This window comes from Carassius auratus, chromosome 17 (assembly GCF_003368295.1).
Source record: "Carassius auratus strain Wakin chromosome 17, ASM336829v1, whole genome shotgun sequence".
Lineage (NCBI taxonomy): Eukaryota > Metazoa > Chordata > Actinopteri > Cypriniformes > Cyprinidae > Carassius > Carassius auratus.
The window spans coordinates 16,842,511-16,870,347 of record NC_039259.1 but is presented as its reverse complement, the minus strand read 5'-3'; the positions used below and the strand labels follow the sequence as shown (position 1 = coordinate 16,870,347).

At 38.5% G+C, this 27,837-nt stretch overlaps 1 protein-coding gene across 1 annotated transcript; it reads right to left on the bottom strand.

Annotated features, from left to right (window-relative positions):
• LOC113117425 (protein phosphatase 1 regulatory subunit 37-like) lies at positions 1 to 27,350 on the bottom strand. Its single transcript, XM_026286100.1, has 8 exons — positions 27,124 to 27,350; positions 26,313 to 26,563; positions 26,051 to 26,197; positions 23,441 to 23,688; positions 23,206 to 23,318; positions 18,290 to 18,431; positions 17,997 to 18,163; positions 1 to 897 (listed from the first exon to the last, which is right to left on the bottom strand). The coding sequence occupies exons 4-8, from the start codon at positions 23,451 to 23,453 to the stop codon at positions 640 to 642; spliced, it is 693 nt and encodes a 230-aa protein (XP_026141885.1). The 5' UTR covers positions 23,454 to 23,688; positions 26,051 to 26,197; positions 26,313 to 26,563; positions 27,124 to 27,350; the 3' UTR covers positions 1 to 639.
• Between the last annotated feature and the right edge of the window lie 487 nt (positions 27,351 to 27,837).

Below are 27,837 nucleotides of genomic sequence, written 5' to 3'. Positions count from 1 at the left end.
CTCATTTATTGCATTTCACAAAGGTTGTTTTTCATTTACCAAACATATTCTTAATTACCTTGAATTTAAAGACACATGGCAGATGGTATTTAGTGCGCCTTACACAAAAGAAGCCTATATTTTCAGATACAACACCTTTTCATGTGCATCCGCAGCGTAAACTAAAAGAAAAAGTGATTCGTCCTTTGTTGTTGGCTAGCGTTGAGTAGCGCGTGTAAACTAAGACCCGCACAGAGGTAAATCCCGGCTTCTTAAATTTAACATATGTTCTTCTTCCCACACATTGTGATTCTCTGCACCAGCAGTAAGCGATACATGTGAGGGAGTTTGAGGCACTCACCGATGTCGTCTTGTCATCCAGACGACGATACGCTACATTAGCAGACGCAGGCAGGGAAGGGGCCTCATACACGAGTGTGAATATTAGGGGAGATGGAACCCGAGCAAACAGGATTTAGAGCACACCTCTGTATCAACACAGATTTAGTCAGCGTCACCCTCCGGGGACACAAGGAGAAATGGAGGGAGAGGCTTCTCTTCGTTTCGAGATGATTCACGTTGGGAGTGGGCTTGCAAAATTGCTTTATGGAAAGTGGAGGAAGCCTCGGCGGGAACATTAGGCAGGAAACAGCAGGAGGGCTACTGTTTCATTAGGGAAAGAGGCTTCGGCTTTATTACCAGGATTTGGAGTTTTATGGTTATCGTTATTTGCCATAGAATTATTATGCTTATATGTCTTCTAGTCAGCTGTTTGGGTGGGGAGCAGATAGGTGGTCTCGGTGCATTTGGCCAGGTCTGGAGAAAAAGGCAGCAGAACCGTACCCTTGGTGGCCGTCGCGTTTGCCGTGCACAGATCCTGCTCAGCAGTGTCTTCTGCGTTTCGACCAGGAAGTCCTCCTATGAACAGAGAGTGATAGAGTAGTAGCTTATTCATATTTAATGAGATACGGCCCTGTTTCTTCATCAGTGCTCCATCTAACATGACTTTGGCATTAGCTTGTACGGAATTGACATGTGATGAGTGAGAGTAGAAAAACAACAATCGTAACTCTGGTTGGCATGTTCAATCTGGTAGTGATGAGTTACGAAAAAATGGAAAGCATCATGGTCGTCTTGTGAGGAACGGCTTCAGTTACTGCTCGGCAAAATTTTAGCTTTAAAAGCCAGACAATTCAATAGGAAGTCGAATCTGGAGTTTCAAGTGAGGACAAAAAAGTTTGTCACGAATTCTTGCTTGGAAAATTTCGAGGGTGAGTCAATCCAATAGGAATTTACAAGATCTCCTGCTGGCAGATCACTATGCAAATTTCATGCGATTTGAATTTCCATTAACATTCTCAATAGGACCTTGAAGAGTTGGGAGTTTCATGTGACGGTGAGAAAGTTCACCAATCAGATTTCGCTCATGATAGATAGATCACGTAAGGTTAAAAAAGACTTTCACGTAAGGTTAAAAAAGACCTTGAAGTTGGAAGTTTCAAGGGCAATGTGAGGTTGGAAGTCGGAAGTGTGAGGGCAAAAAGTTTTCAAAATTCAGATTTTGAAGTTGGTCATGCAAATTCTTCACAATGACCAAGAGAAAGCTGTGTGGCTTCTGTGTGAGCAGTGTTTCACACGTCTTTATGCTATTGACAGTGGAGCTTTATTATACACAAAATTTTGCTAATGTGACCGCACCTTTCCCCTTGATAAATCATCACCGGGATGATTGGACCTCACCGGTGTGATTCCTAACGGCGGCAAGAATAGGTCCTGCCTGGAAGAGGCGCCGTCTTGCGGTGCCAACCTTTCCGACCCCAGCAGAGCGCGGTGCTGCGGTGTACCGTGCTGGTTGCCCACCCTCCCTACCGGGCGGGCCGTCTGCAGCAGAGCAGTTAATAAAGAGATTGATTATCAGCCTGTCAGGAAGTGACAGTTGGACAGAGCCACTCCCCATGAATGACAGAGGGCATGCACCGCTCGCAGCAGCCAAGAGCGGCAGAACCAGCACCGCGCCACCAGCACCTCCGCACCGTGCCAACCTTGCTGCGGGGAGGAAGAGCCCCGCCGCGAGCACAGCCATCGCCTTCTGGAGCAGCAGCTACACGGCTGCTGACTTCACTTCCTGTGCCAGAGTCAGAGTTCAACGCCGCTGCCTGCAGCAGACTGACTGCCGGGTTCCCAACAACATACGTGAGCATTTTTTTTCATGAGATGCAACATTCACACCAGACTAAAGAATTCAAGCAAATATCTAGTTCCTGCAATTTGAATACTTTTACGCCAAGGATGGATTTTTAATAAAAGACGTGGAAGAAACACTTTTGCCTGCATTCTAAATAATTTATGGCTAAATAAATGTATCCATGCCAGTAGGTGTCAGTATAGAGTCCAAGAACATTGTCACATAGCACAATTCACGAATTGAAATTTTGTATTGTGACACTTTTAATATATTCTCAATTAATTATCTTTATAGCTCTGTTTGTTCTGATTTAGCTGATTAATTGTACGCTTCAATGTATGGTGACCTCAACGAGTAAACGTAACTGTTGACCCACTCTGTCTGTTGGACTAGCTTGATTGAGAGACCATATGTTTCAATGCTCATGGATTAGCAACAGTGCATTAGAGAGGCAGAAGTGGCTTCCTTCTAATTAATGATTTAGCACCTCACAGGTACACACACACACACACACACACATACACAGTTCTACGCCTCATCCGGCCCTGCTTTGTCAGTCCCCCGAATGAAGGGCTGTCTGCGCGCTGTGGCAATCTCGCGACTGACTTTGTTTGAAGTCACTCTTGTCTGTCTCTTCGCCGGTGCGCCTGTCTATTGGCCGCGTCCCCCTTTTTTAATGAAACAGAAGCGTTAATAGAATCACTGGGAAAAGCAGGTGATAAAAGTCGATCCATCGAGCGCGCCTGTATCCTGAGTTGCGAGCGCACTGTTCAAACAGAGCATTGTTCAAAGACAATGCATGCAAAAGACACACGGCTGCCGAAGGAATAAAAAAAAAAAGAGAAGGAGAGAAAGGGAAATGGAAAAAAAAAGCTGCTCCCTGTCTTCAGCAAGATCAAAACAACTCCAAGGTAAAATATACAATGAAGGGCCCCCTGATCTGACCAGCATCTCAGATGAGAGGACGATGCAGTCTTCCTGACATGTTACAGAGGGAGAGAGAGAGAGACAGAAAGCAAAATAAAGAGGCCTCACAAAAGTTTGAGATATTCAGGCCTTATGAATGCATTCATGGAGCATTGTACATGCATTACAAATGTCAAATTAACGCCCGCTTGAGCCGAAATGATATTCCGAGCATATGAAATGACCCTCAGAGAGATAAAAAACATCCGAAATGGGAGGTAAACGCACTTGACTCGGTTCATTTCAGCCCTAATAAAGACATCACATCCCAGCCTGACAATACGAATGAATTTCGGTAGCATTCCAAGTCCCGTTTTTTGAAACATCATCCCGGGATATATGCGATTCGAGTGCTTTTTTTCAAACATCGGTAGAGCGAGCTGACATTTTATCATTGCAGGAAAAACAGAAGTCTCTTTCACACTTCATTGGCCATCGCAGAGATCAATACGGGCGCCGGTTAGAGGAATATCAGCCGGGGATGGTGCAGAAGTATCTGTAGAAACGGCATCGGGGAGAACGAGACGAAAAAGAGGAGGAGTGAAGCTGTGTTAGAAGGCGACACAGATGGACAAGAGCCTTTATGGTGGCGGCTCCTGCTGGCATGGTGCCACCAGCCCCAGACTCCCTTTGTTTGCCAGGCTACTAAACTAATAGAGATAAAAGCAGGTTCCCGCTGGCCAGGAATTATAAAGTCATTAACGAATACAAATAAGGCTGAGAATGAAGGGGCAAGGAGAGGAGGCTTTCTCAGGCCAGCTGAGTCTGAGAGGAGGGTCGAGGTTTGGGGAATCTGGCCGAGGTTAGACGTCTCTTAGTGTGTAAACAACCCCGATTTCCTCTTTTACTATTTGATAGTGTCCAAAAACATGGACCGTCCTGCAGTGTGACATGACACAACAGCATTTTGACTAATCATTGTACATGCATATTTCTTTCTAATGAAATCACACGAATTGAGAGATTATAGGGAATGTTTATATTTTCTAACTTTACAGAGCTATTTAAAAAAAAATCTTAAAAAATTAAATGTGGATTAACTTTTTTTTTAATTAAAATTAATAATAAAAAAAGATAAAATCTCATGGACATGTGATTATGGTATGCACTTAAGCAAAAGTGTAAACAAAATCTATTTAGCAATTAACTTATTTTCAATTAACACATTTTTATAAATCATATGAATTAAGATATTGTATAGAATATTTATTTTTTTATTTTTTGTAATAAACATCTATCTATCTATCTATCTATCTATCTATCTATCTATCTATCTATCTATCTATCTATCTATCTATCTATCTATTTAAAAATACCTAATACAAATATAAAGTGAGTAAAATTGGTTTGAGGAAATTGGTTTAAAAATCTAATGAAAAAAATTATTATGGATGTGTCAGATTCTCATATACTAATAAAGCAAAACATAAACAAAATAATAATTTAGCAATCATAGCAATTCTTCTTTCATATCAAATTAGTATATATCAGTCCATGAAGAATTTAGTTTCATTGTCTGGTCAAACAAGCATTCATTTCTATATTTTTCCCCCTCAAATCTTTTAATTTCCTCTCTCCTTTTATCTGCACAATAGATCCTCAGCATGTCTTCTCTTCCCTCGTGTAATCTCAATATTATTTAAGGTAGCCATTGCACAATGGCTGTGAAAATGGGAGTCATTTAAGCCCTTCTCCCCAAGCAGTGGTCTTGGCAACTAAACTAGCTCATTTGTTCACTCTGCATTCCCTTGGACAGCCTTATAAATGGAAGCACTATCCAATTATTACAGGGGATAAAACTAGAGCTCCAGAAAACCAAAGCAGAATCTATTACCGGTGTATGTGTGTGTGCGTGTATGTGTGTGAAAGAGAAAGGCTTTGCCCATATGCCTCACAAACTACTTCACACAGGGCAGGTGACACATCACCGAGACCTAAACATGTGAATATTCTTCAACCTTGACGGCAACATGTTCACTTACATTGTATTGCAATAAATCATTATTTTGCTTAATCTTAAATTTACCTTAAACTTTGTGTTTGTTTGTTTTTTTATCCCAAAATTATTCTAAAGAGAAAGCATGAAACAGCAAGAAAATTGATGCACAGCTGGCTTGATATGATATTTGACATCTTTCAAGATATATACAGTATGCCGTCACAAGTTACCTTAGTGCGATTGTTTGCATGCATGTGAAGGGACTTCTGCGATTGGATATGGAATCATTGCATTTTTGTATGAAGCTGCAGCTTTAAGTTGATATTCAATGATGAAAAGGGGGTTACTTTAGAAACTCTCTGATAATTGGCTTCTTAAAAGCATCTCATTTTTAACAATGTCACTGTGGCTGGTGGATGACAATTAATCTGTTTTCCAGTGTTTTCTTGGCATCTGTGCCAATTACTTTATATGCTAATATATGTAAATTACTCAGCATTTGAGGTGCCAGTAAAAACTATGCTTGTATTGTATATTATTTTTTAATTCATGCAATACAATTGAAGTCTATTTTCAAAAACACTATTTTAAATCTTAAATAAATAATGAGCTTTTTAAATATATTTTAGCATGGAAAGTAACAATTAAATGCATAAGTAATACTAATATAGCAGCTAAGCTCTTAAATATAGTTTAATAATTTTCAAATCATTTCAGACAACGCAGTCAGCTAATGCTCTGCAACAGAAAGCATCTTTGAAACAATCGGACTTGTTTGCATCATTTCTTTGTTTACCACTGTGACAATGAGAATTAGTCACTCCACATATGAACGCAGTGCCAAACACATTTATTTCTCACTCGAACAGTCAAACTGCATTTTTACACTCACCATACATCCTATTTAAGTGCATCCTGGATTTTGTGTTTGTCATTGTGTCGGCACATTCATATTTTTTTCTATTTCTTTTCTCTGCCCCCCCCACCCCTTCTCTGTTAGTGGGAAAGAGGATAATGACTTCACCGCTAAGTAAATGTTAATGAATGCACTTCGCCATCTGACTAGGTCTTTTCTCTTAACATAAATAGCTATAATTACCAACATATTCTCTCTAGCTCACACTATCTCTCTCTTTCTTCCTCTCTCTCTCTCTCTCTCTCTCTCTCTCTCACACACACACACACACACTCTATGACCCTGCATCAGAAGTGTGCTCCCTCTATTGTCCTGTGCTAAGTTCATCTGCTTCTCATCTCTGAAGGTAGATGTCACTGTTGCACACTAAATGGATCTGTAAACTTTAGCCTGAGAGATGACGGATGTTTAATGTTGGGTATATTATTAGTATGAGATATTTAAAATAAGTAAAAAAAAAAAAAAAAAAAACTTTATCATCTTATCATCTTAGAAATATATCGGAAAGATGGACTTGACAAGTCAATACAAGTCATTTTATACATTTCAAATTCATAAAAATAGACACCAGACTTTGAAAGAAATATTTTAGCTGCATTAATGAGCTATTTTATCTAAACTTGTCCTTGCAAATGAAGGTTTAAAATCCATTATAATTTAAATCTGTGTTCTATTTGCTAGTTAATTATCAGCAAAGCATCATTAATTAAATCAACGTTTTTAAAATATATATATATATATATATATATATATATATATATATATATATATATATATATATATATATATATATATATATATATACACACACAGCGGCAATAAAAGCCAATGCTATAATTTTGACTATTAATTTATTCCACTAGTTTATCAATAATCATTCTCTCAATCATAAAAATACTTTTCTACTAAACCAACACATATGCATTCATAAATCCTGATGTGCCGTCCCGAACCTAGTTATGTAACACTTAAAAATCAAAAATCATAAATATTTTGAGCCATAAGTTAATTCTGTGCAAGACTGATAGATTGAAATAATCAAGTTCTTGTTTTACATTTGTGAGAAACTGCAAAAAAACAATTATTCGATTTAGCTTAACAGCACATTTTCATAATTACCACGTATTACTCACGAGGAGTACAATGAATGCAAGATCTGATAATTATAATAAGCACACTCATATTGGAAGTGCATCAGGCGAATGTGACACTGTGTCAAAATAAAGTTACAGCACTAAAGATGAGTGACTGAGTTCTGAACATCATCATAAACATATTCAACACACACACACACACACACACACACACACATCATATGAATATATATCTCCTGTGTCAGTGCCGTGGAGAACGGCAGCCAGCTCGGCGATCCGAAGCTCTCTCGGCTGATTCAAAAATGTATCTTTCAGGCGTCTATTATCAATTTGACTTTATCTTCTCTTTACCAGAGGTGTGAAATCTCAGCCTCATACGTGTAATTAAGGTGGGCTGCGGTGCTTAAGAGAGGCTTGATTTGAAGCGATTACCAGAGGCGAGAGCTCAAAAGTACACCGCTGTGACCTCAGGGGCAGTCTGGAGAGCTGCTGGCTGAAGCCACGGCTAATTTAATAGATCTCCTCAGCTTTACATTTAAATATCATCACAGTGGCGATGAGCCCCCGATAGGCTTTGTTCTCGCGTGTGGCTGAGGAGAGATTATTTGCCGTGCAGATCTGACCTGATGGCTTCCCTCCCCACTAAACTCTTCTGTTTGTTCAGCCTAAGAGCACGCGAGACATCGATCCGCCCGTTTGAAAAGATGCAGTTAGGTGACAGTGGCTTTGAACTGTTGTTGCTACACATGCCAATATGAATGTCACAGCGATGGTCTCTAAAAACATGGGTCGTTCTGCAGCTTGACACAATGCAACTAGTTCAAACTGCATTAAATGATATAAAGTGAGATTACATAGTTTAATAAAATATTGTATTTAGTCAAATAATACATATACATATATAACCTATTTAACACACACATTTGCATATATAATGTAAATGTGTGTGTCTGTAAAATTTAGGAACTTTTAAATACACACACACACACACAAAATTGCTTTCCCCTTGACTAAAATGTTATTTTTATTCAGCCCAAGAGCGACATTGATTCACCCGTTTGGAAAGATGCAGTTGGGTGATTGTAGTTTTGAACTCTTGCTGCTACAAGTACAAAATAAAATTGTCACTCTAAAAGGAGGATATAGCGTAAAGCGAACTTTCCCAAAAAGAAAAGAGCCAAACCCCAAAATAAAAAGGGCCCAAGATGCGTGCTACTGCATTTAAATTTAAAAACAGAAATGAAACACTGCCTCTAATTCAAAGTGCATTTCCCTCTGCTCAACTATGACAATAACATCCAATCATTCAAAGGGAGAAGCACTGAAATTCTATATTAGAAGAAAGAGAGAGAATTTTAATAAAAGGAACAAGACATAGAAAAGAGGGAAGCAGAGAGGAGAACAGACACTGTGTAGCCCGTGTAGTGCTGGGCATCATCTCCGCCGGTCTTGTCTGTGCTGATTTTAATGAGTCATTTCGATGCACGCTATGAAGATTAGGTGCCGGTGACGGCACTGCGCCATCTGTAAGGTAGCCGAGCATTCACAGTAATCTATCTCACGCTCTCTGTTGTGGATGGAGAGACGGCGGGACAAGGTCACCACAGGTGGAACCGTTAACGCAGTGTCAGAACACAGACCTGAAACCTTTTCTGAGAAGCCCTTCTCAAAACCTCCAGGAGATTTGTGTTTATTTTCCGCTTGCTGACTGCGCTTGAGATCAAATGCAAAAGTGTTTTTCTTTCTTTTACAATCACTGTGCATCAATTTAGGGTCTGGGTGACCGGCTAAGATAAAATGTTATGAAAAGTTACAGCTTGAGTTCCTTTCAAAGCGCTAAACTAAGCCTCGATGTATATATGGAGTGTTTTTCAGTCGCTAAGTGGTGTCAAGGATCTTTGAGCAAGCTGTAAATCAGAGGTGCACCTTGGCTATTTACAGCAAATTATACAGCATGAATGATTCAGTGATTAGAAACATTCTGGCATTAATTACTTTCACAAGGTCTGCAGGACTTAAGCACCGCTAGCTCTTCACACTGTACAAATGTCCAAAACCTTAAGAGCGACGGAGTGAATCACAGGAACAAATTCCTTATTAGAAAGTGTTCAGGTTTTTGCTAGTAAGATGGTGGCTAAGTTAGCTTTTAGACCAGCTGTTTCTTAATGAGGATGTGTCAAAGAAAAAGTGACTGAAAATATGCTGGTTTGGTGCTCAAGAATTATGCACTTTTTATCGCGATTACAAACTACTCTGCTACTTAATTTTTTTAATTTATTTATTTATTTTATATATTTATTTATTGTGTGTGTGACTTTTTTTTCTTAACATAAAGCGCAGAAAGAATATTATTTCTTTATTTCTTTTTTCTTTTTTACATTTTAAATTTTTTTACTGCCTAATGACCAATTGAATGCATTATTTTTTAATAAAATTATTCATTTTAATGTACATTATTCTATGTTGTTAGTATTATAAATATAATGTAGAGTATAATCATGGATTGTTAATTGTAAGTATAGTAAATATTCAATAAACAAATATAAATAAATATATAAAGCAAAACTTTAAGTTATAACTTAAATTTACAAGTAAGATTAAATGAGGTGAATTAAGGAAAAAAACTTTGTGCAGTAATATAAGTATATTAATATGCAGTGGTGACTGGAATGGACTATGAAAGGACATATACATTCACATTATTTGAATTGACTTAACATGGCCAAATACACAGTGAAGACTTCTAAGGGTACTACAGTGCACACTACAGTACACTACATTGACATGTAGTCACTGAGTACTAACAGTTACACTGAAGTACCACCAAACACAACACAAATGTCTCTCTGTATCTCCCCCCCCCCCCCCCCATCAACCACTGTTTAAATGACAGCTAACTGTGCACTTAGTGAATGGGAAATGTATGCTAGCACTGGACACTGTTGTGAAAACAGCGAAAACAGAAAACAGCATGTGTGGATTTCTTACTGCAGGTCAGTCAGACGCAGGATTTCCAGGTATAAATATAATTCACCTTCCCGTTCCACTGTAGCCACTGAACTGCTCTTCACTGAAGTCAGAACAGAGACCATCTTTCAAAAGTCCCTTCAAAAGTTCTTATACAGGAGGAAAGGGATTTTTTTTCCCTCCAAGACCGAAGCTTTAAAAATAAAACCAGAAGCCCTTGCTGACAGGAAAGAGTCTTGCAAATAGACTTCCGATAAAATAAAAAAGTAAAACATATTCAAACAACTGATAACATATAAAGAGAAAATAAATAACCTGATGTTGTTGGGGCATGTGCAAGGAGTGTTTGGAGGGCATTATTCTCTGTAGGACATGGCAGCGGTACTCTGTTTCAGGCCCAAAGCTGTGGTGATTGAGTGGCTGTGAGTTAATTACTGATTACCTCTGGGGCCGTTCACCTGTGAGCCCATCATTACCTCACACTCACGCCAAGCAGGTGCCATCCCTGGTTGTCCGCCACGCTTGTCTACTGTGGCATGATTCCCTGGCCTGGGCCTAAACCCCTTTCACAGGAACCGCAGGGGCACATGGCAAAGCTCAAACCTCAACATCTAGCACTATCCAGGCTAGAGGTCAACTTCTCCTTTCTCCCCCCTTCTCCGTTGGATCTGGAGCTCTCTCTTCGGCCTGGCCGGAGGACACAAGGAAACAGCTGGCCTACGCCTGCCCGCTTGGACATGGCAGTTCTAGAGCATCGATAGTGGTGCCCACCACACCAGCTGATCCTCTCCCAGGGTCCCTGTCACGATGATGTCTTCATCGCTAACCGGAGCAGACGCCCGCTCCTGGCAGCAACTGGAGGTGACAACAAATCCAATTATCTCCCCTCCATGGAGCCCAGGCAGCCCATGCCGGTGTGACAGAGACGAGGAAGGGGACAGGCAATGCCCTGCCCACTCCATCCCACCCTCCCCCTGAAGATAGTGGGCAAACATATTGACTACTGCCCCATCACTCCAGTCACAGGGACAAGAGGACAAACAGGGGGCTCCTGTGGTCTGCACAAGAAAAACACAAAGATACAGAGAAATAGATCAAGACAGACAGACAGACAAACAGAAATGGTATTCAAATACACAGACACATGCATATTGATATACAGACAGACAGACAGAACGATACATACAGTAGATTGAACTACAGAATGCTTGAATGAATGAATAGAATGGAATGACAGATAGAGATGGTCCGATGGATAGATAGATCATTTGTAATCCTGCCATCAGTCACGGTTGTGTGTCATTGACACAAATGTCCTACCATATGGATATATAAGTCTGAACTGACTAATGCATGCTGTGCACAAATCTGATTTGCGATAAATGTTTTTAGGTGACACATCCTGAGTCAACCTGTATAAACCAATTAAATATCCATATTTAAAATGAGCTTACACTGGGAGCATTAGAGGTGGGTTAAATGGATATTAAAGAAATATGTATTGATTGTTTATCAGTGTTTATAGGTCATCTTCAACTTTGATGAAAAGCCAGAGAAAGAGAGCAAGATGAAGTGAGAAAGAGGGCACTAGAAGACTAGTGTGCAAAGCTCAATCTTTATTCAAGGTTCTAATTCTATTTCTCAAAAGAGTCTTTATAGATATAGGTATAGGTATCAAAACAAAGTCCTACCTTATTGCACCACATTAAAGGCGTCAATACAGCAAAGTCGAGAATAACTTGACTAAGAATTTTCCAACATTTAATAAACTGTGGACTAATTTTGACTCTTGCGGCTAATTTTAATGGCGACACTTTCCATTTTAAGTATCTGTTCATGGCCTTACCATTTCAACCAGAAATGTGCATAATGCTCTCTGATGTTTATACAATTTTTTCTGTCTTTTTTCCAGTTGCCTAATCCAGTCATTTGAAATGTGTCCATTTTGGACTCTTGGCCACCAAATGCAAGACATGAAGATCGATCAGTTGTGGGACTATATTCAACCCAGTCATAAATTGCTGGAAATAAAATCACTGGTTTATATGACTCAATCTCAATAAAGTTTACACATGTTTTTGGTCCATGAACTGGATCTCACTCTGAACGCGTGCTGTCTGTGAAGGTTTGGCCAGGCCCGCTTTTAGAATTAAATCAAGGGTGCTCGAGGGAAGGAGGGAGGGATGGATGGATGGATGGATGCATAGATAGATGGATGAATAAAATCAACTCTGTAACTGGCTACACTGACAAGTCATTGAATCAGTTAATCAACTGATTTGTTCAGCAACATCTATTCAATCAGAAACTAAATGTGTTACTTGCAGTTGTGAGGCTATTACAGGTTTAGTGAGTTCATTCAAATGATTCATTCAGAAACACTGACTCATTCAGGAACTAAAGAGCACTAAAATGTCTTGCCTGTAGAGATGCAACAGCTGGTCATGCTTCTGTGAGTCACAGAATTGTTCGTTCAAATGATTGGTTTAAAAACACTGATTCGTTAAATGCCACTGCTGTGTGTTGCTCTGAGACTCTCAAAGCTTTCACTGTTGCTTTGTTTGAAATAATTCTAATTTGCAGAGCAAAAATTGACAGAGCAACTAACAATAATTAAAGTAAGGTCCTCAATATTATGTTATATAATGTACTGAACGGTTATATATATATATATATATATATATATATATATATATATATATATATATATATATATAGTAGTAGTTAATATATTAGTATTAACTAGATGACGTGACTTTACAAAGCACAACACTTTATAAAGTACAGACACTTCATATTGGCCCTCACAGTAGCATGAAAATCACTGGAACTGGTTGTCACAAGTCTGATGATAATTGAAATTCTTCATTCATGTGCACATGTGATTGGTTACAATTCTCACACGTTCAAGCAATAAATAAATACATAGGCTACATAAAAATAGAGGGCTAAGTGCTGCAAACTTTCGCTGCTTCCAAAGATGACCTAATAGACCGTCCATATTCATATGCAGACCATGCCACTGCAGTCCTGTTAATTTGAAAGGGAAAGGAATATTCTTCTGGCTGAAGCCCTCTGATAAAGGCAGTGACTCACGGGTTTGATGATATTCAGATGAGCCTTCACTGTGGGTGACTGGTGACTCAGGGCGCTTGAGCATGGAGTTGGAGGACATGCCCAGAGGGAGATTCTAAAATTCTGATGGACCAACTCATCCAATGGGCCATTTCTAGTGGAGTAGAGGGAAAAGATAGCATCCAGTCCCATCAAAATATGAGCCAACATGTTTCAGGCAAAGGCTTCTGAGACAGCTCAACAAAGAACCACTGAAGCAAAGGCTTCTCACACTTTACTGGACATTTACTGCACCTGTCTATATAGACACATACATTGGTGACCATATGCATTAGTGAGGAAATGTAAAGGATAGTTCGCCCTAAAATAAACATTCTGTTGTTATTTACTGACCCTTGTGTTAATTTCCCCACTTTCAGAAATGATGTTATCTCACAAGGGGAAAAATTCATATGGGTTTGAATTTTATTTGTGAAATGTCCCCTTAAAGCTGCGGTAGGGAACTTTTGACGCTCTAGCGGTTAATAAACAGAACTGCTTGCGTCTTGCGGAAGAACATCGTAGCCGGAACTACTTCTCTCTGTTTCTGTCTATGAAGAATCACAAAGGTACTGGGTTACTCCGCCGCGGTACCCCCGAAGCAATCTAAAATAGTCCGAATATAAACACTTATTATAGGTGCACCCTAGTGATTCAGGACAAGCCAAAAACACGGTTTGGAAAATGGATTCATGGTGTACTCGCTTATTATATACATTTTTCTACATTTTGAACCCAAACAAAGTTACGGACCGCAGCTCTGATTGGTTATTTTTTACCGGGAGCGATGGAGTTTCTGCAAATGGCAATAGGAACACTGGGAGGAGCCAGAGTAGCTTGATTTTTTCACAGATTATCTGTCTCATATTCTACTGTCAGGACATAATGACAGGTTTAATAAATATGTTTAAATATTTAAAAATATTTTTTTACAAAAGTTCCCTACAGCACCTTTAAGTGGTTAAGTTTGGGCTTAATAATAAGGATTTTTTTTGGCAGTCAGGTTAGTAGTTCTTGCTTGGACAAAATTTTCACTGGCCACACCACAAATTATTGATATATATATATATTTTAGAAATACCTTTATTTATATGTACACTACCATTAGACAAGACATTAATATTTTATTTAGCAAGGAAAGCCTTACATTGACAGTGAAGACAATTACAATTTTAAATAAACACTATTTATCAAAGAAAATGCAAAAAAAAAAAAAAAAAAAAATGTAAAAAATGATCTATATGAAAAACAAATGCCACAAATGCTGGCGCCACAACTTCTCAAAAGCCTTTACATCAGTTTGTTTTTCATATGATCTTCCACAGTCCTCAACCCTCATCCCCCTTTTCACCCTCAAATAGAAAAAAAGGATGAAAAAACAACAACAACAACCTCTACTTCCTGTGAAACTGTTGGTCGCACCTCTGACTGCACTGATGGGGGAGAGTAAAGCCATTAAAATGACACGGAGACAGATCGTGTGTGACACTTCAAAGGGTCTGGAAAAAGCTGGAAAACTGAGCAGTGCAACCTCCTCATCCACCCTCCGGCGGGAAAGAGAGGAGAAAAAAACACAAAGCCGACAAGCACGCGCCGCATGGTCAACACAAGCACCCAGAGACTCCCGCGCTCTCCTCTCGGCCTCCCCCCAGACCCAAACACAGACTCGTCCCCCGCGACTACACGTCCAATGATTACACTATTCCCGCTCTCGCGCTCAGAGGGGCTAATTAATGCTTTAATATGCAAATGAGTGCCACAGTAAATTACACAGCTGGCAAATATGCCTGTTTTGCCCCCAAAACTACATCAGGAAATGAGCGAGACTGCGTGTGGATTGTGAATGCAAAGAGACAGAAGGTTTATTTCGAAACTGCAAAGACAATTTCACCTCAAAGTTTTAATGGCGCAAGGGTAAAAGTTTAGGAAGAGTCTATTTGCAAGATCTGAACAGGTTTATACAGCGGACAGGGTTTTGAATTTAGACAGCACAAAGTTGCTTTGAATGGCACATCAATTAGAGACTAAATTTAATTTTACACAATGTAAAAAGGCTGCGAGGGAAGCAGATATATTCTGTTTAGTTTGTTGTACAGTTGAAAAATATAAATCTCCCTAAATCTTCACGACCTCATGTCTGTTCACATGTTGTTAAATACAGTGTCTAGTAATTTTAAAGTCTAGTGTTTAAGCAGACTGGCTTCTACAACAAGATATTGGTGACAAGTGCTATTTTTTTTTTCCATGACAGTGAGAGCAGATGCAAAGAAACAGAGAGATGTGAGAGTGTGATTTGGTTTAGCTTTGATAAACATATGACACTTGTCTGCTTTGCTATCCACGGCTGTCGTTTTCATGCCCTACAACCATGTGAAGTTGATGGGAGAAGATTCTGTGAAAGTATCACTAAAATATGGAACTTGTTACTCACAAATTCCACTTCTCTAATTAAAGTATACGGCCATATGGAACTTTAAAGATATGTTTTGCACTCACTGTGAAGATAAAGGCAGAAGAAAAAATATAAAGCTGTGGTGCACAGGTAGCACTTGCAATGTATAGGAACGTTTGAGTTTTATATACATTCAAAATAATAGCATAAAAAGCACATAAATACAAATAAAAGTGAAATTAGACACAGGAGCAGAAGAAAACATTAAAGAGACAAGCTCCTAGAAGCTCCTATCTATATTAGATAAACAACTATTAACCCCCCCCCCCCCACACACACACACAATTTTGTCCCAATTCTATTCCACAATTGAAATCACAGAACATCATAATTTTGACAAACTGTGAAACTGACATTCAATTAATTGCAGTAACTATTTTAATTATTAATGTTCTTGTTACTATTAATCTTAGTTGCCAAGAAATGCATGTCACATATCTTACATACTCTATGTACAAACCTATTATGACATGACCCCCCCCCCCCATTAAAAGCATAGCATTATTGAACGAATACATGCTTTTATATAAATTGTAAGAAATTAGAAAAAAAATTAAACACAAAGCATTTTTTAATCCAACCAGCATTTATAAAATAAATTTAGTTTTTGATTTTGAAGTGAAAATTCTTACTGACTCAAAACTTTTGACTGGTAGTGTATATAGATTATTTTATTTTTTACAAAAATATTCACTTTTGTATTTTTTTTTATTTATTCCATAAATACATTAATACACCTTTGCTGAAAACCAATGGCATATAAACTACTATTTTTAATTCTGAATTTGAAAACAGCAATGACCATGTAAATATTTGCTCTTTTTTATATTACTCTTTAAGAGTGCACTTGTGTATGTGTGTGTGTGTGTGTGTAGCTCATCATAAGCAGCTCATCAGAGGTCCCATGAGCAGGACCTGCTCTCTGTCTGCTCACTCACTCAACTCCAGCCATCATAGAGTCAGACACCATGACCGACCACAAACACTAACCAACTCTTAGTTCCACTTGGAGTCTGTCCCACAAGACCACCTGCCCCTCTGCAGCCCTACCTGCATCTCTAATGATCCTTAATGAGAGACATCACAGCAACCTTACTGTGCCATGCACAACAACAACAATGACATAGAGCAAACAGCAAAGGAAAGAATATGATGCCATTGTTGTACATCACTGTCTTGAATGTATATAGCTCACACCACAAAAAGACAAGTCAATTTTTTTAAATACACGGTCTTGGAAGAATCTGATGTGAATTGTTGAATGTGTAAAGTTTGACCTTAACTGAGAGCACATGCACATTGCTAAAGAGATGGATAACATGGTCCCAAATTTCCGAACTTCCTAAGACTCCCACAATGAATATTTTAGATCAGTAAATAATTAATAATTAACACCAAACAGGCCACTGATCAAATAGATTTGGGCTTCAACAGACACGGCAAATCAGATGCTGTAAACAAAGACCCAAGGACCTACATTCCCTCCCAACCACCTTCCTCTCGTTTAAATATGCGCATGTAAAATCGCGCCACGCACACATCCGCATACGCTTTTCTTTTGAAGAATGAAATTTTCGCTTTTCTCAGTCCCAGGGAATTTTACGAAACTGAATCAGAACACTTGATCTGACCACCCGCTGATTTCTGATGGAAAGATTTGCTTTTTAATACAATCGTCAGTCGTTCTGCCACGTTGTGCCTGGCCCAGACAAATCCCAGCAGTGTGTCTTCTTGTACTGCCACAGTGAAATGTCTCATTCTCCATCGGTTAAATACCACCCTGCTGTAATCTATCACAGTGGAAATGTTAATAACATCGTCCTCTGTTTCAGCTGAGCTTAAATATGACACATTTAAGACAGATGGTGTGTTTTCAGGGCGTTTATCGATGAAAATATATTTCGAGGTGCAGCTGATTGACGGGGTAAAAACATCAGAATCCAAGCAAATGACTGATATAAAAAAATAAAAAATAAAACAATCCGTTTCTAGCATTAGAATCTTTTTCAAAGAGAGCATTCTGTCCTTTCACAAATTTAATTAATGCTTTAATATGCAGATAAGATAGAGGAGATAAAATCCTGACAAACAGATGGCAAGTGAACTTTCTCTGTTCTGGCATGTTCTTAAGTTGCAGTATCTTTTTTTTCAAGGTTTTTGCAGCAAAGTGTGAAGCAGCAGCTCTAGGAGATCAGCAACATCTTGCATCTTTGACAGGAACTTCTGTCTTTGAGTCAAACTTGGTTAATATTGGAACATACAGCGATAATGAGTTTACCTGAACAACTTTATTAATTGTGATAGCAAAATCCATCACCAGACCTGGACTGACAAGCTGAGGTCCCCAAATTTTGTGTGTAAAGAAGGTCAAGCTGACAACTGACCTTTTCCTCTTTCAGATGTTGGTCCAGATCCAGTCTGATGAGTGAACGGTTGATCTTTAGGGTCAACGCCAGAGCCATGAGGCCCCCAGCAAGCACCTGGTTCTGCCGTACATCCAATCGCTGGATCTGTGGACTCTCTGCAAGGATCTCTGCCAAAGTCACACCACCTGGCACGATGAAAAGAAAAGACAAGTTTAGTTATAAGATAAAACAAAAATGCATCCCAGTAAAAAAGGAAATTTAGAAGGAGAGGATGTGTCAAAGAAGCAGAAATGCAATATTACGAACCCTACCCTCACATGATATTCCTGTGGAAGCTAGGCCAAGTTGCAATAAAGAGCGATTGATCATGAGGGACTCCTTTAACATGTGAATGCCTCTGTTCTCGAGGTTGTTTTTCCCAAGGTTCAACGTTTCGAGCGTTTTTAAGTGGGGCTGGGGGGAAAAAAAGAAAGACGGAAAACAGGATGTTTAAGAAAACGTGCACTGATGAGCTTGTTTTTAAATCACTTTTTTGTAATTCAAAACTGTCCTTTTTCTGTGTATTTCAATCCAATTATGGATGGTGAATTTGTGTCACTTTGAGAGTTTTAAGTATCACACGCCGCGCCGTGGCAATAGATTGGCTCTCAAGAGCATATTAGCCACGTCATTTATGAAGCACGATTAGCAGTCATATAAAGCAGGAGATAGCAGAGCACATGAGGGAAAAGCCATGTTGCATAACAGAACATACACCGTGCCAACTCGCTACACTCATTATTCTCACTTAGTCTCCTGCTTTAAATTAAAAAAAAAACACAGACAGCTAAAAAAAAACAAGCTCAGAGATCAACTCAGAGTTCATTTGCGTCACTGTTACAACACTCAAGCATGTAAACACCCACACATATAGGGGAAAGCAGGGCACAGTGTAACACTTTTTGACTTTCTCAGTTTGTGTAACTCCACATAGGGTTTAGAATATATATATATATTTATCCACAATCATTTCACACTTGTTTAGTACAAATATGTGTCTTTGTTTCATAATTACAGTGTATACGTTTTTCTTCATTTACCCTCAAAAGTGGAAGTGAAATGTGACAACATGCTCCATTGGTTACATACATTGTAACATCTGAGGGGCATGTTGTAACATGTAATGCAGTGTTACAATGTGCCCTATTTGCGTAACTGGAATTTAAAACTGGTTAGTGTCTTCTGCTTGAGGCATTAAAAAACTTAACTGATAAATAATAGATTGAAGATTAAAGTAATAGCAGAGTTGTCTCATTTTAAATAAATAATGAAAACTGAAGAAAAAAAAACTTAATTCTTGCACACTTTTTCTCTATATAATGTTGATATTGTAGCAGTAAATACTGTAAATTTGGTTATGCTACCATGTGTGGAACCACGTGTGTTACAATTGTTTTTATACAGTCTACGGTCACAACTAACCCCACGTTACTTTGTGCCCCGCGCTCCGCTACACATACATTATCATTATACATATACAAAACCATCAAGCCCCATCAATGATTCAGAGAAAGAAAGAAATGTCACTGAAATGTCATTTCAAATGCAAAACACTTCATAATGCAGCAGAATTTTTATTTGTCATATATTGGTTTTAAGCTATCGGTTATATCTTTACCTCTAAATATACTAATGCGCTGATATAAACTTATTTATATACGATTCTACCATTTACCCACCTTCATGTTCAAATCTCTATCATTATTTTATTTTATTTTATATTTTATTTATATTTTACCAGAAGATATTCTGAGAAATGTCTTGGTGTGTATTCCTATACAATGAAAGTCTGTTTGGTTACCAACATTCTTCAGAATATCTTCTTTTGTGTTTTTCAGAAGAGAGTCATACAGGTTTTGACATGAGGGTGAGTAAATGATAACACTGTATCTTTAAATAGATATATAAAATGTACTTTTATTCAAATCAAAGGAACAAAGGCATTATTATTGCTGCTGCTGCTATTATTAGTAATAATAATAATAATACATTTTTGTTTGTTTCTAAGTGAGGCTGAAATAAATAAATAAATAAAGCTAAATTTACTACAAACATTGCAAAGTATTGTTAATATACAGTAATAAATGTAACAATTTAACTGAAGTATAGCGTCATTCCAACAGCCTATGGTTGACAACTTCAGTCATCCTATTTCCAGTTGGTCAGACAAGGATCCGCTGAAAAATGGGGATAACATTGTGATTTAATTATGTTCTGCTGACATCAGAGAGTTATGTGTCTGCCCAAATAACCCATTTATTCACTCTCTCTCTCTCTCTTCTTCTGCCTTTAAAGAATCCCCAGGAAAAAAAAAAGAAAGAAAGGTTAATAACAACCCTTCCTGTGTCATATTCGACACGACCAGCCATTGGACTAATTATATTCATTATGGCCGCATGGATGTCTACTTATCCTTCTTAATGACAGACCACATGAAAAAGCCCTCTAAACACATATCTATTATTTAATCAAACTGTTCCCATTTGGTACAGGCAAAATGGAATGAGCAGGCATTATTTTTGGCCTGAATGAATCCTCTGTGAACACGCCAAAGGCCGAGAGAAGAGAAAGCAGGCCTTTAATTTGTAGCTTTTGATTTGAATCGCCATTCAGATGACAGAAAGGTACAGTTTATTCTGACAATCAGAGCTGCTGAGGAGGAATAGATATTATTAAGGATTAGAGATGAGCTTTCCAGTGAGGATGAGACAAGCCATTTCCTTTTGTTCTCTTCTCTTTTCTCTTTGTGTGTCAAACTCTGCCGTAGACCACAAAAAAAGAGATATATCCAGTAGCTGTCGTGTTGACGGTTTGGGTACTTCCTCTCCAAAGCCAAGCAGGGGCCACATGCAGTGTCACTGTTCGTCTTTAATCAAAGCCACACTCAGATAAAATAGAAATGAATAAATAACTGAAAATCACTGTATTTACTACTACGTGCAACCTGCAGTTTATTCTACAGGAACAGAGCCACTCAAAATTGAAACTTCTCAGGAACACAAAAGGTGAACTTTCAAGTGAGCATCCCACTCTTTTCCATGTAACGTTAGTAAATCAGGAACGGAGCCGTCTAGTTTTCTGAAGATATGCGATAGCATATTTTTAGAATCTGAGAGAAGTGTAATAGCTTTTCAGTGAAAATCCCGACATCCATTCATGAATGAATATTTATTTAAAATCAGATTTTTTCAAGGGAATTGGTTGATCATAGGGCTCTGAATCTTTGGGTAGACAGCGATTCGATTCGATTCGCAATTCATAGGTTTTCGATTCGATTCAAGAACGGTTTTAGAATTTAGAACGGTTCAATTCGATTTGATTCAAAATAATGAAATAAATGTGATTCTGCTTTGTTTACGTGCATCCACAGGATTATTTTAATGCTTCCTTAAATTCTTTAAATGCTTAGTCAGGGGACAAATTACACAGCAGCATTTATTGTTACAGAATCATAGACTAGAAAAAAAAGAAAAAGAAAAGAAAACACACACACACACACACAAAACATCCATTGTTAGATGCTAGTTTAATGAAGCTATGGTATGACATGGCATATGTAAAAATGGATGTAAGCCAAGAAAAAAAGAGCTTTAAAAGTATTATGCATAAGCTAACATTTTGCCATCATTTCAGAAGTGACAGAAATGTCAAATACAATAATTTTATGTATGTAGCCTATGTATTATTATATGTCTATGGTTGGTGTAATCTGCAGTACCACGTCAAAAGCCGAAGAAGAACCGGTTCGTTGGAGAAGCATTATAGCCGCGACGGAGGCAAATAAATATCAAATCATTCAATTCTTATTTAAAACTACAAAAGGAGACAATAACAGAACAGGAGAAGACAGGATTTCCGTCTCCACAAGGACTTGTATCACGGCAGATCAACACTGTTTGTCGCGGAAGAGTAGTGATGTTGTGATTCACGACGCTGCTGACGTGTTTTCTGGTGCACCCAATAACAAAGATAACACGTCAGCAGCATCGTACCTCAACAACATCAGTGTAGTGTTGCAAACACGCTCACAACAGACCCGGAAGAGAAACAATGCTCAATAAAATTTTAATTTTTGTTATTTTTGGAACAAAATCTATTTCCGATGCTTCAACTAATTCTAACTGACCCTCTGATGTCACATGGACTACTTTGATTATGTTTTTATTATCTTTCTGAACATGGACAGTATACTGTACACACAGCTACAATGGAGGGACTGAGAGCTCTCGGACTAAATCTAAAATATCTTATACTGTGTTCCGAAGATGAACGGAGGTCTAACAGGTTTGGAACGACATGAGGGTGAGTCATTAATGACATAATTTAAATTTTTGGGTGAACTAACCATTTAACCAGCTCTCCCTTCCAAGATGTCAATCTGCACAAAAATACTAATTTATAATTGAGCCGTCGTCTTAAGAAAAGAAAAAAAAAACATATAAAATAAAACCAAAACAAAGACAATTTTGGCTATATTTGGATGCAAAATAAGAGAAGCAAAATAACATCTGTTTTAACTGAAAGCACTGCTTCTCTCAGCCTCTTTGTGAACAAAGCAGACACAGAGAAAGAGGTATGTGTGTGCTGGGAAATCAAGATCTCGTGCGGCAGTGGCAGTGAGTCATAGAGACCCGCTAAGGTTTGTCTATGTCGCTAGATTTGTCAATAGTCGATTTAAAAAAAAAAAAAAAAAGTCACTAAGTTGGCAATACTGTATTAAAATTCACATAAAGGGTTCTTGCAGACCAATCACAGCGCTTGCTGTCCGTGTAGAATTGACACGCTGTTAGATTTTTTTGAGAGGTGCACGTCAGGCTACGGCGTAGGCTACATTTTAAGGATAATTTATACTTCTGCGTCGAACGTACAGCACAGCCTACGCATAGACGCACATCCTAAGTCACAAATAGCTAGCTTCCATTCACTGTAATTGCATAGATTTTGAATTCCTTCCAAATTTCTCCTTTTCTGTTTCACAGAAGCCAGAAAAGTCATACAGGTTTGGGGGAACTTTTTCCATGAACTAAAACACAGTGTGAAAAGCTGCTGTGAACATGTTTCATCTTCCAGATGTGTTACTTTTTTAACTTTCTCTGTTTTTTTAATCACACTTCGTAAGTCTAGAAGTGCTGTTGTAATGATTAAGACTGCACATATCTCTATTATCTCGCCCGAGAGAAAATCTCACCAGAACATTCTGTAAATGGCTCATGCCAAGATGAGTGATGTGATTGTTACTCAGTATCAGCGTTCTCAAACCAGTCTTCTGAAAGCTCAAAGCATCACAAATCTCCTCAAAACCTGTGAAACAAAGAGAGATGACTACACAAGAGCTGAAACAAATTGTGCATTTTAACCACACAAACCTTTTCAACCGTGCTATTGGAAGCGCCACAATACGTCCTCAAACAAAACAGGCATACCTGAGTCAGACATGGTATTGTTGCCCAGGTCCAAGGTGTTAAGAGTGCTGTTGTATTTGAGGAGGTCGCCAAGTTGCAGGGAGTTCTGGGAGGTGTTGAGGCTGTTTTCAGAGAGGTAAAGCTCCTGCAAAGTGACATTCCTTTTCAGAGCACCGACTAGTGCAAGAATTGAGAAAAATCTTCAATAAGCTTGGCGCTTTGTCCTTGTCCGAATGTGTGCAACTACAAAATATGTCATGTAAGACAATCTGCAAAAATAAAAAATAATAATAAATTTGCCCACAGCAGTTCTTCCAAATGACAACAAAGGCTCACTGAAAGCTTTAAGGTTGTGTAGGACTATCTCCATTATCATTTTTATTTACATCGCTGTGATTATCACGGTCATCATTTTAATCATCAACATCATTACATGTCCCTTTTAGGGCCAGAGAAGCTTTCATATGCTTTTTTGTCTGTGGCCTCACAGAGCTGTCTCTCCAAATCAATGCGGCAGATTTGATCAGACCCTTTCGGTTGCATGCGGAATGCCAACATTGTCATCATACACAGTAGGAACCAAATAGGGGGATCGTTGAATTGATCGGAGGGACTCCACTGTGCGAGTCAGCGAGTCCCGCAATCAGGGCCCCACCGATCGATAGCAATGATCAGAAGCTGGGCGTCCCGCTGGGAAGAATGAGGGGGGCGGCCGAGTGGCCCCAAAATATCAAATGGATCCACATGCTGCTTAAAGAGACAGAGCCATTAAGACATAGGATGTGCCACTCCACTCCTCAGTCTCATTTAAGGTCATTTTACTTGGGCTCTGTTAATGGCCTATGTCTACAACATTTCATTCGCTCTCTTTCTTTTACCATTCATTTCCCGGGCTATGCATAGAATACCCTGATGAACAAAAAGTGCAGTATGATAAGCTTAGTGTATAGAACACTGTATCCTGCAGTGCAATGCACTTGACCAGTGTGATGAATGAATTGAAAGTTATATGAGCCACATCTTTTTAAATTTCACAAATTTAGATTTCTATGACTATGAAATTATCTGTGCTTATCTAAAAATAAAATAGAATGAATTCAATTAAAAACTGTAACATGTAATAAAACTATTAATGAAATATACAAGAAGTATACACATTTTAATGCATTTTAATATTGTATTATCTTTAACTACACATTGTCACATTGGGTTCACTAAGCCAGATACAGGATTCTATAGGTTTTACATGTTTTAATAATACATGTCCTAATGACAATGTTATGCACATGTTTGAAGGGCCGGCACATCTTTATAAAAGCACTGGCTGTAGTAATGTGTCCTTTTTAGTAGGCTAGCAGTACAATGCCATGGGAGAGACTCCATCTCACAGTGAGCTGGCCGAAGAGTCCTGAATGGATCGGTGCAGCAATGTGTAAAGTGACAGGAAGAAGATTACGACATCTAATCCAAGCCCAGTCTAGCTGTTAGGGTCACTGGGCCAAAATCTGCCACTCCTCCCCTTGTCCTGCTTCATCTGTTCCTGCTGGCCAGGGCCACTCATGGAGAACGCTCATTTTAAACACATGCTATCTGTACTTTGGAACTGACATATTGCAGTATTCACACGAGAGAAACTTGTAGACCAATATTAGCACTTTCTGCATTGTTAAAAAAAAAAATCTTTGTGAACATTAGGTGTGATTTTTCAAGATAACGCATCCTCTGGGACGGTATGTTGTGCTGTCTTGATATCATTAAAGGATTCAAAACTCCGCCTGGAGTAAACATACTTATGCAGCGGGAAAGTGCACTTGCTAGACCAAGACCATGCCAAATGTCACAATAAAAAAAAAACTAAAAAAAAAACTTTCACCATCCTTATGATGAGTCTATATTAGCACAGATGAACTTTGCTGCGTTTTTTCATTATATAGTTTTTTTCTTCAGAACAGATCTGGATAAATTTAGTATTACATCACCTGCTCACCAATGAATACTCTGCAGCGAATGGGTGCCATCAGAATGAAAGTCCAAACAGCTGATTAAAAACAGCACAAAAATCCACAAGTAATAAACACCACTCCAGTCAATCAATTAACATCTTGTGAACGGCTATATGTGTTTGTAAGAAACCAGTCCATCAAAAATCCATAACATCGCTTCCTCCAGTCTTCTGGTCTGAATCAGGAGAGAAATATGCACAGATCAATCAACTTTTACAAGTGAAAGACAGTTCCACTATGAAAATATATTATACATAAGAGGACAACAGTGGGTGGAATTTGCAATGGTTTAAAGTAAAAACAGCTTAATGACGAATACAGCTTTTCACTTCACAAGACATTTGGTTAATTGAAGGACTGGAGTCGTGTGGATTACCTGTGGATTATTGTTACTTTTTTTTTATCCGTCGTTTGTCTGAATGTCACAATTCTTATTCTGACAGCACCCATTCACTGAATTTTTCACTGAATGTTTCTTTAATACAGTTGACCCCATTTCCCACAATGCACCTGTTAGCATCATTTGCATTTCACAGCACAGGGTCATATTCTCAGGCCGCTAGCACCCAAACTTTCTTCCATTCTTAGATCGCATGCACTTCAAGTGAATGGTGTGTGCTGGGCATACCAAGTGTGAAGAGAGGTTTGCGCTCAGGCAAGTGTTTTCAAGGTGTAGCACTGTCAGCCTGCTGGTGAGAAGGGCTTTTGACAAGGCCTGCGCGGCGTAGTCCACCATAGGCATGTTGCAAGCATCCAGCCTCCACAGGCATCCACTCTGAAGAGACCAGACAGCAAACCATCAGAGAGAGAGAGACACAGACTCAGAGGCCTGGTTTTGCCCTCACTGCGGACTGGCCTCTCTGTCTCACACTCTCTCATCAAAAACCCACCCTGTCTACAGAAGCAGAAACGTCAAAACTGGAAAACAATTCTGACGGGAGGTTCCCAAAGATCTGCAGGCCATTCCGGAGTTTCATCCTTTAGTCCACCACTTCAAAAGTGTCCAGATTTTTTTCTTCTCTTCCTTTCTTGGGAGATTTTGATTGATCTCGTATAATACCGCCTGAGAGCGTGCCTTTGGTTTTTACCATTGAAGTCCTCATCACCATGAGGTGATGCCGTCTTTCATCTAGAGCTGTTGCTAAATGAACACATATTGTCAGGAGTTTTATGAGGACTTTAATGATGTCCATTAAAATCAAAGTGTGAATGTGGCTTTATTCAGCAGTGCGGACATTTTCATCTTTGATGCTTGGTAATTCATTGCTTCCAATTCAATCTGAATACCACTGTGAGGTATCGGTTCACACTTGAGGATGCATGAGGCATGTTATAGAACTTAAAAAATGAAGGAAGCTGTTTACATTTTTAGTCGAATTAATTTACTTTTAAGATAAAATGCCATTGCCAAGACATTATGCAGTAATTTAAAGAATATAAAATTTTTTTTTGAAGGTGAACCATCTTAAAATGCATTAAAGATATCAATTGTTTGATACCATATTTACATGGCTTAAAATGTTTAGTTTGTTTTGTTAATGAACACAAAGTGACCCTCCAAATCCATTTACATGTACAGCATTCTTTACTTGATTAAAATAATCATCTCTACAATATTATAGGCCTAGCTGAAATATTTATTTCACAACTCATTGGGCAGTATGATTTCATGTGCAGTGTAAAAAAATATTCAAATCTTACCTGTCGGAGGAGGTGTGACAGTGACAGCCAACCTGAGAATCCCATGCCTGAGTTCGAGGACACATCGAGGTGTGTAGCTGACTCGAGGTAAAAACATATCTAGCAAAGATGATGCTCACTTTTGAGAGGTAATAAATCAGTAAAAGTCAACAGAACCCTGACATAAAATAAATAATAAATAAATAAATAAATAAATGAATAAAAATTGTTTAGAGTTTTGGGAGCAGACACGTGCATGAGGGCTTTTTTCTATTTACTGTTTATTTGCGAATGCAGCAGTTGCGCGTAGGATCTAATTTTTGCTATGGAATCAATGCGACCACGGGCTGGAAAAGTTCAAATTCAGCCTGTATAGTGTGAAAAAAAATAATAATAATTAAGTGTGTTTAAGGGGTACTTGACATGTTTTTCTTCTTCTTCTACTAGGCTTGGTTGTGATTATGGGGCATAATCTAAAGTGTCCACGCTTCTTTAAAAAAAAAAAAAAAAAAAAAACGCACTATTTACCTTTATTCCACATCGATCTGTCTCTTTTCTAACCAAGCCCTTCTCTCAGAAATACGAGATGGGCTGAGATTGGTCCGCTGGCTCAGTGTGTTGTTGTGATTCGTTAAACCGCCTCAAGGGCATCTGAACAAACATCCCTCCCCTCAAGCGCAAAATGTGCTACATTTTTATTGTAAACAAGTCAATACATTGCTATTGTAAATATAT

Excerpts from the sequence above, each read along its gene's own strand:
- LOC113117425 (XM_026286100.1), bottom strand. Across the intron at positions 18,432-23,205 it reads GCCATTTACAGAATGTTCTG|CCCCACTTAAAAACGCTCGA; the intron begins GTGAGATTTTCT and ends TTTTCCCCCCAG. Across the intron at positions 18,164-18,289 it reads CACAGGAATATCATGTGAGG|GTGGTGTGACTTTGGCAGAG; the intron begins GTAGGGTTCGTA and ends TCATCGTGCCAG.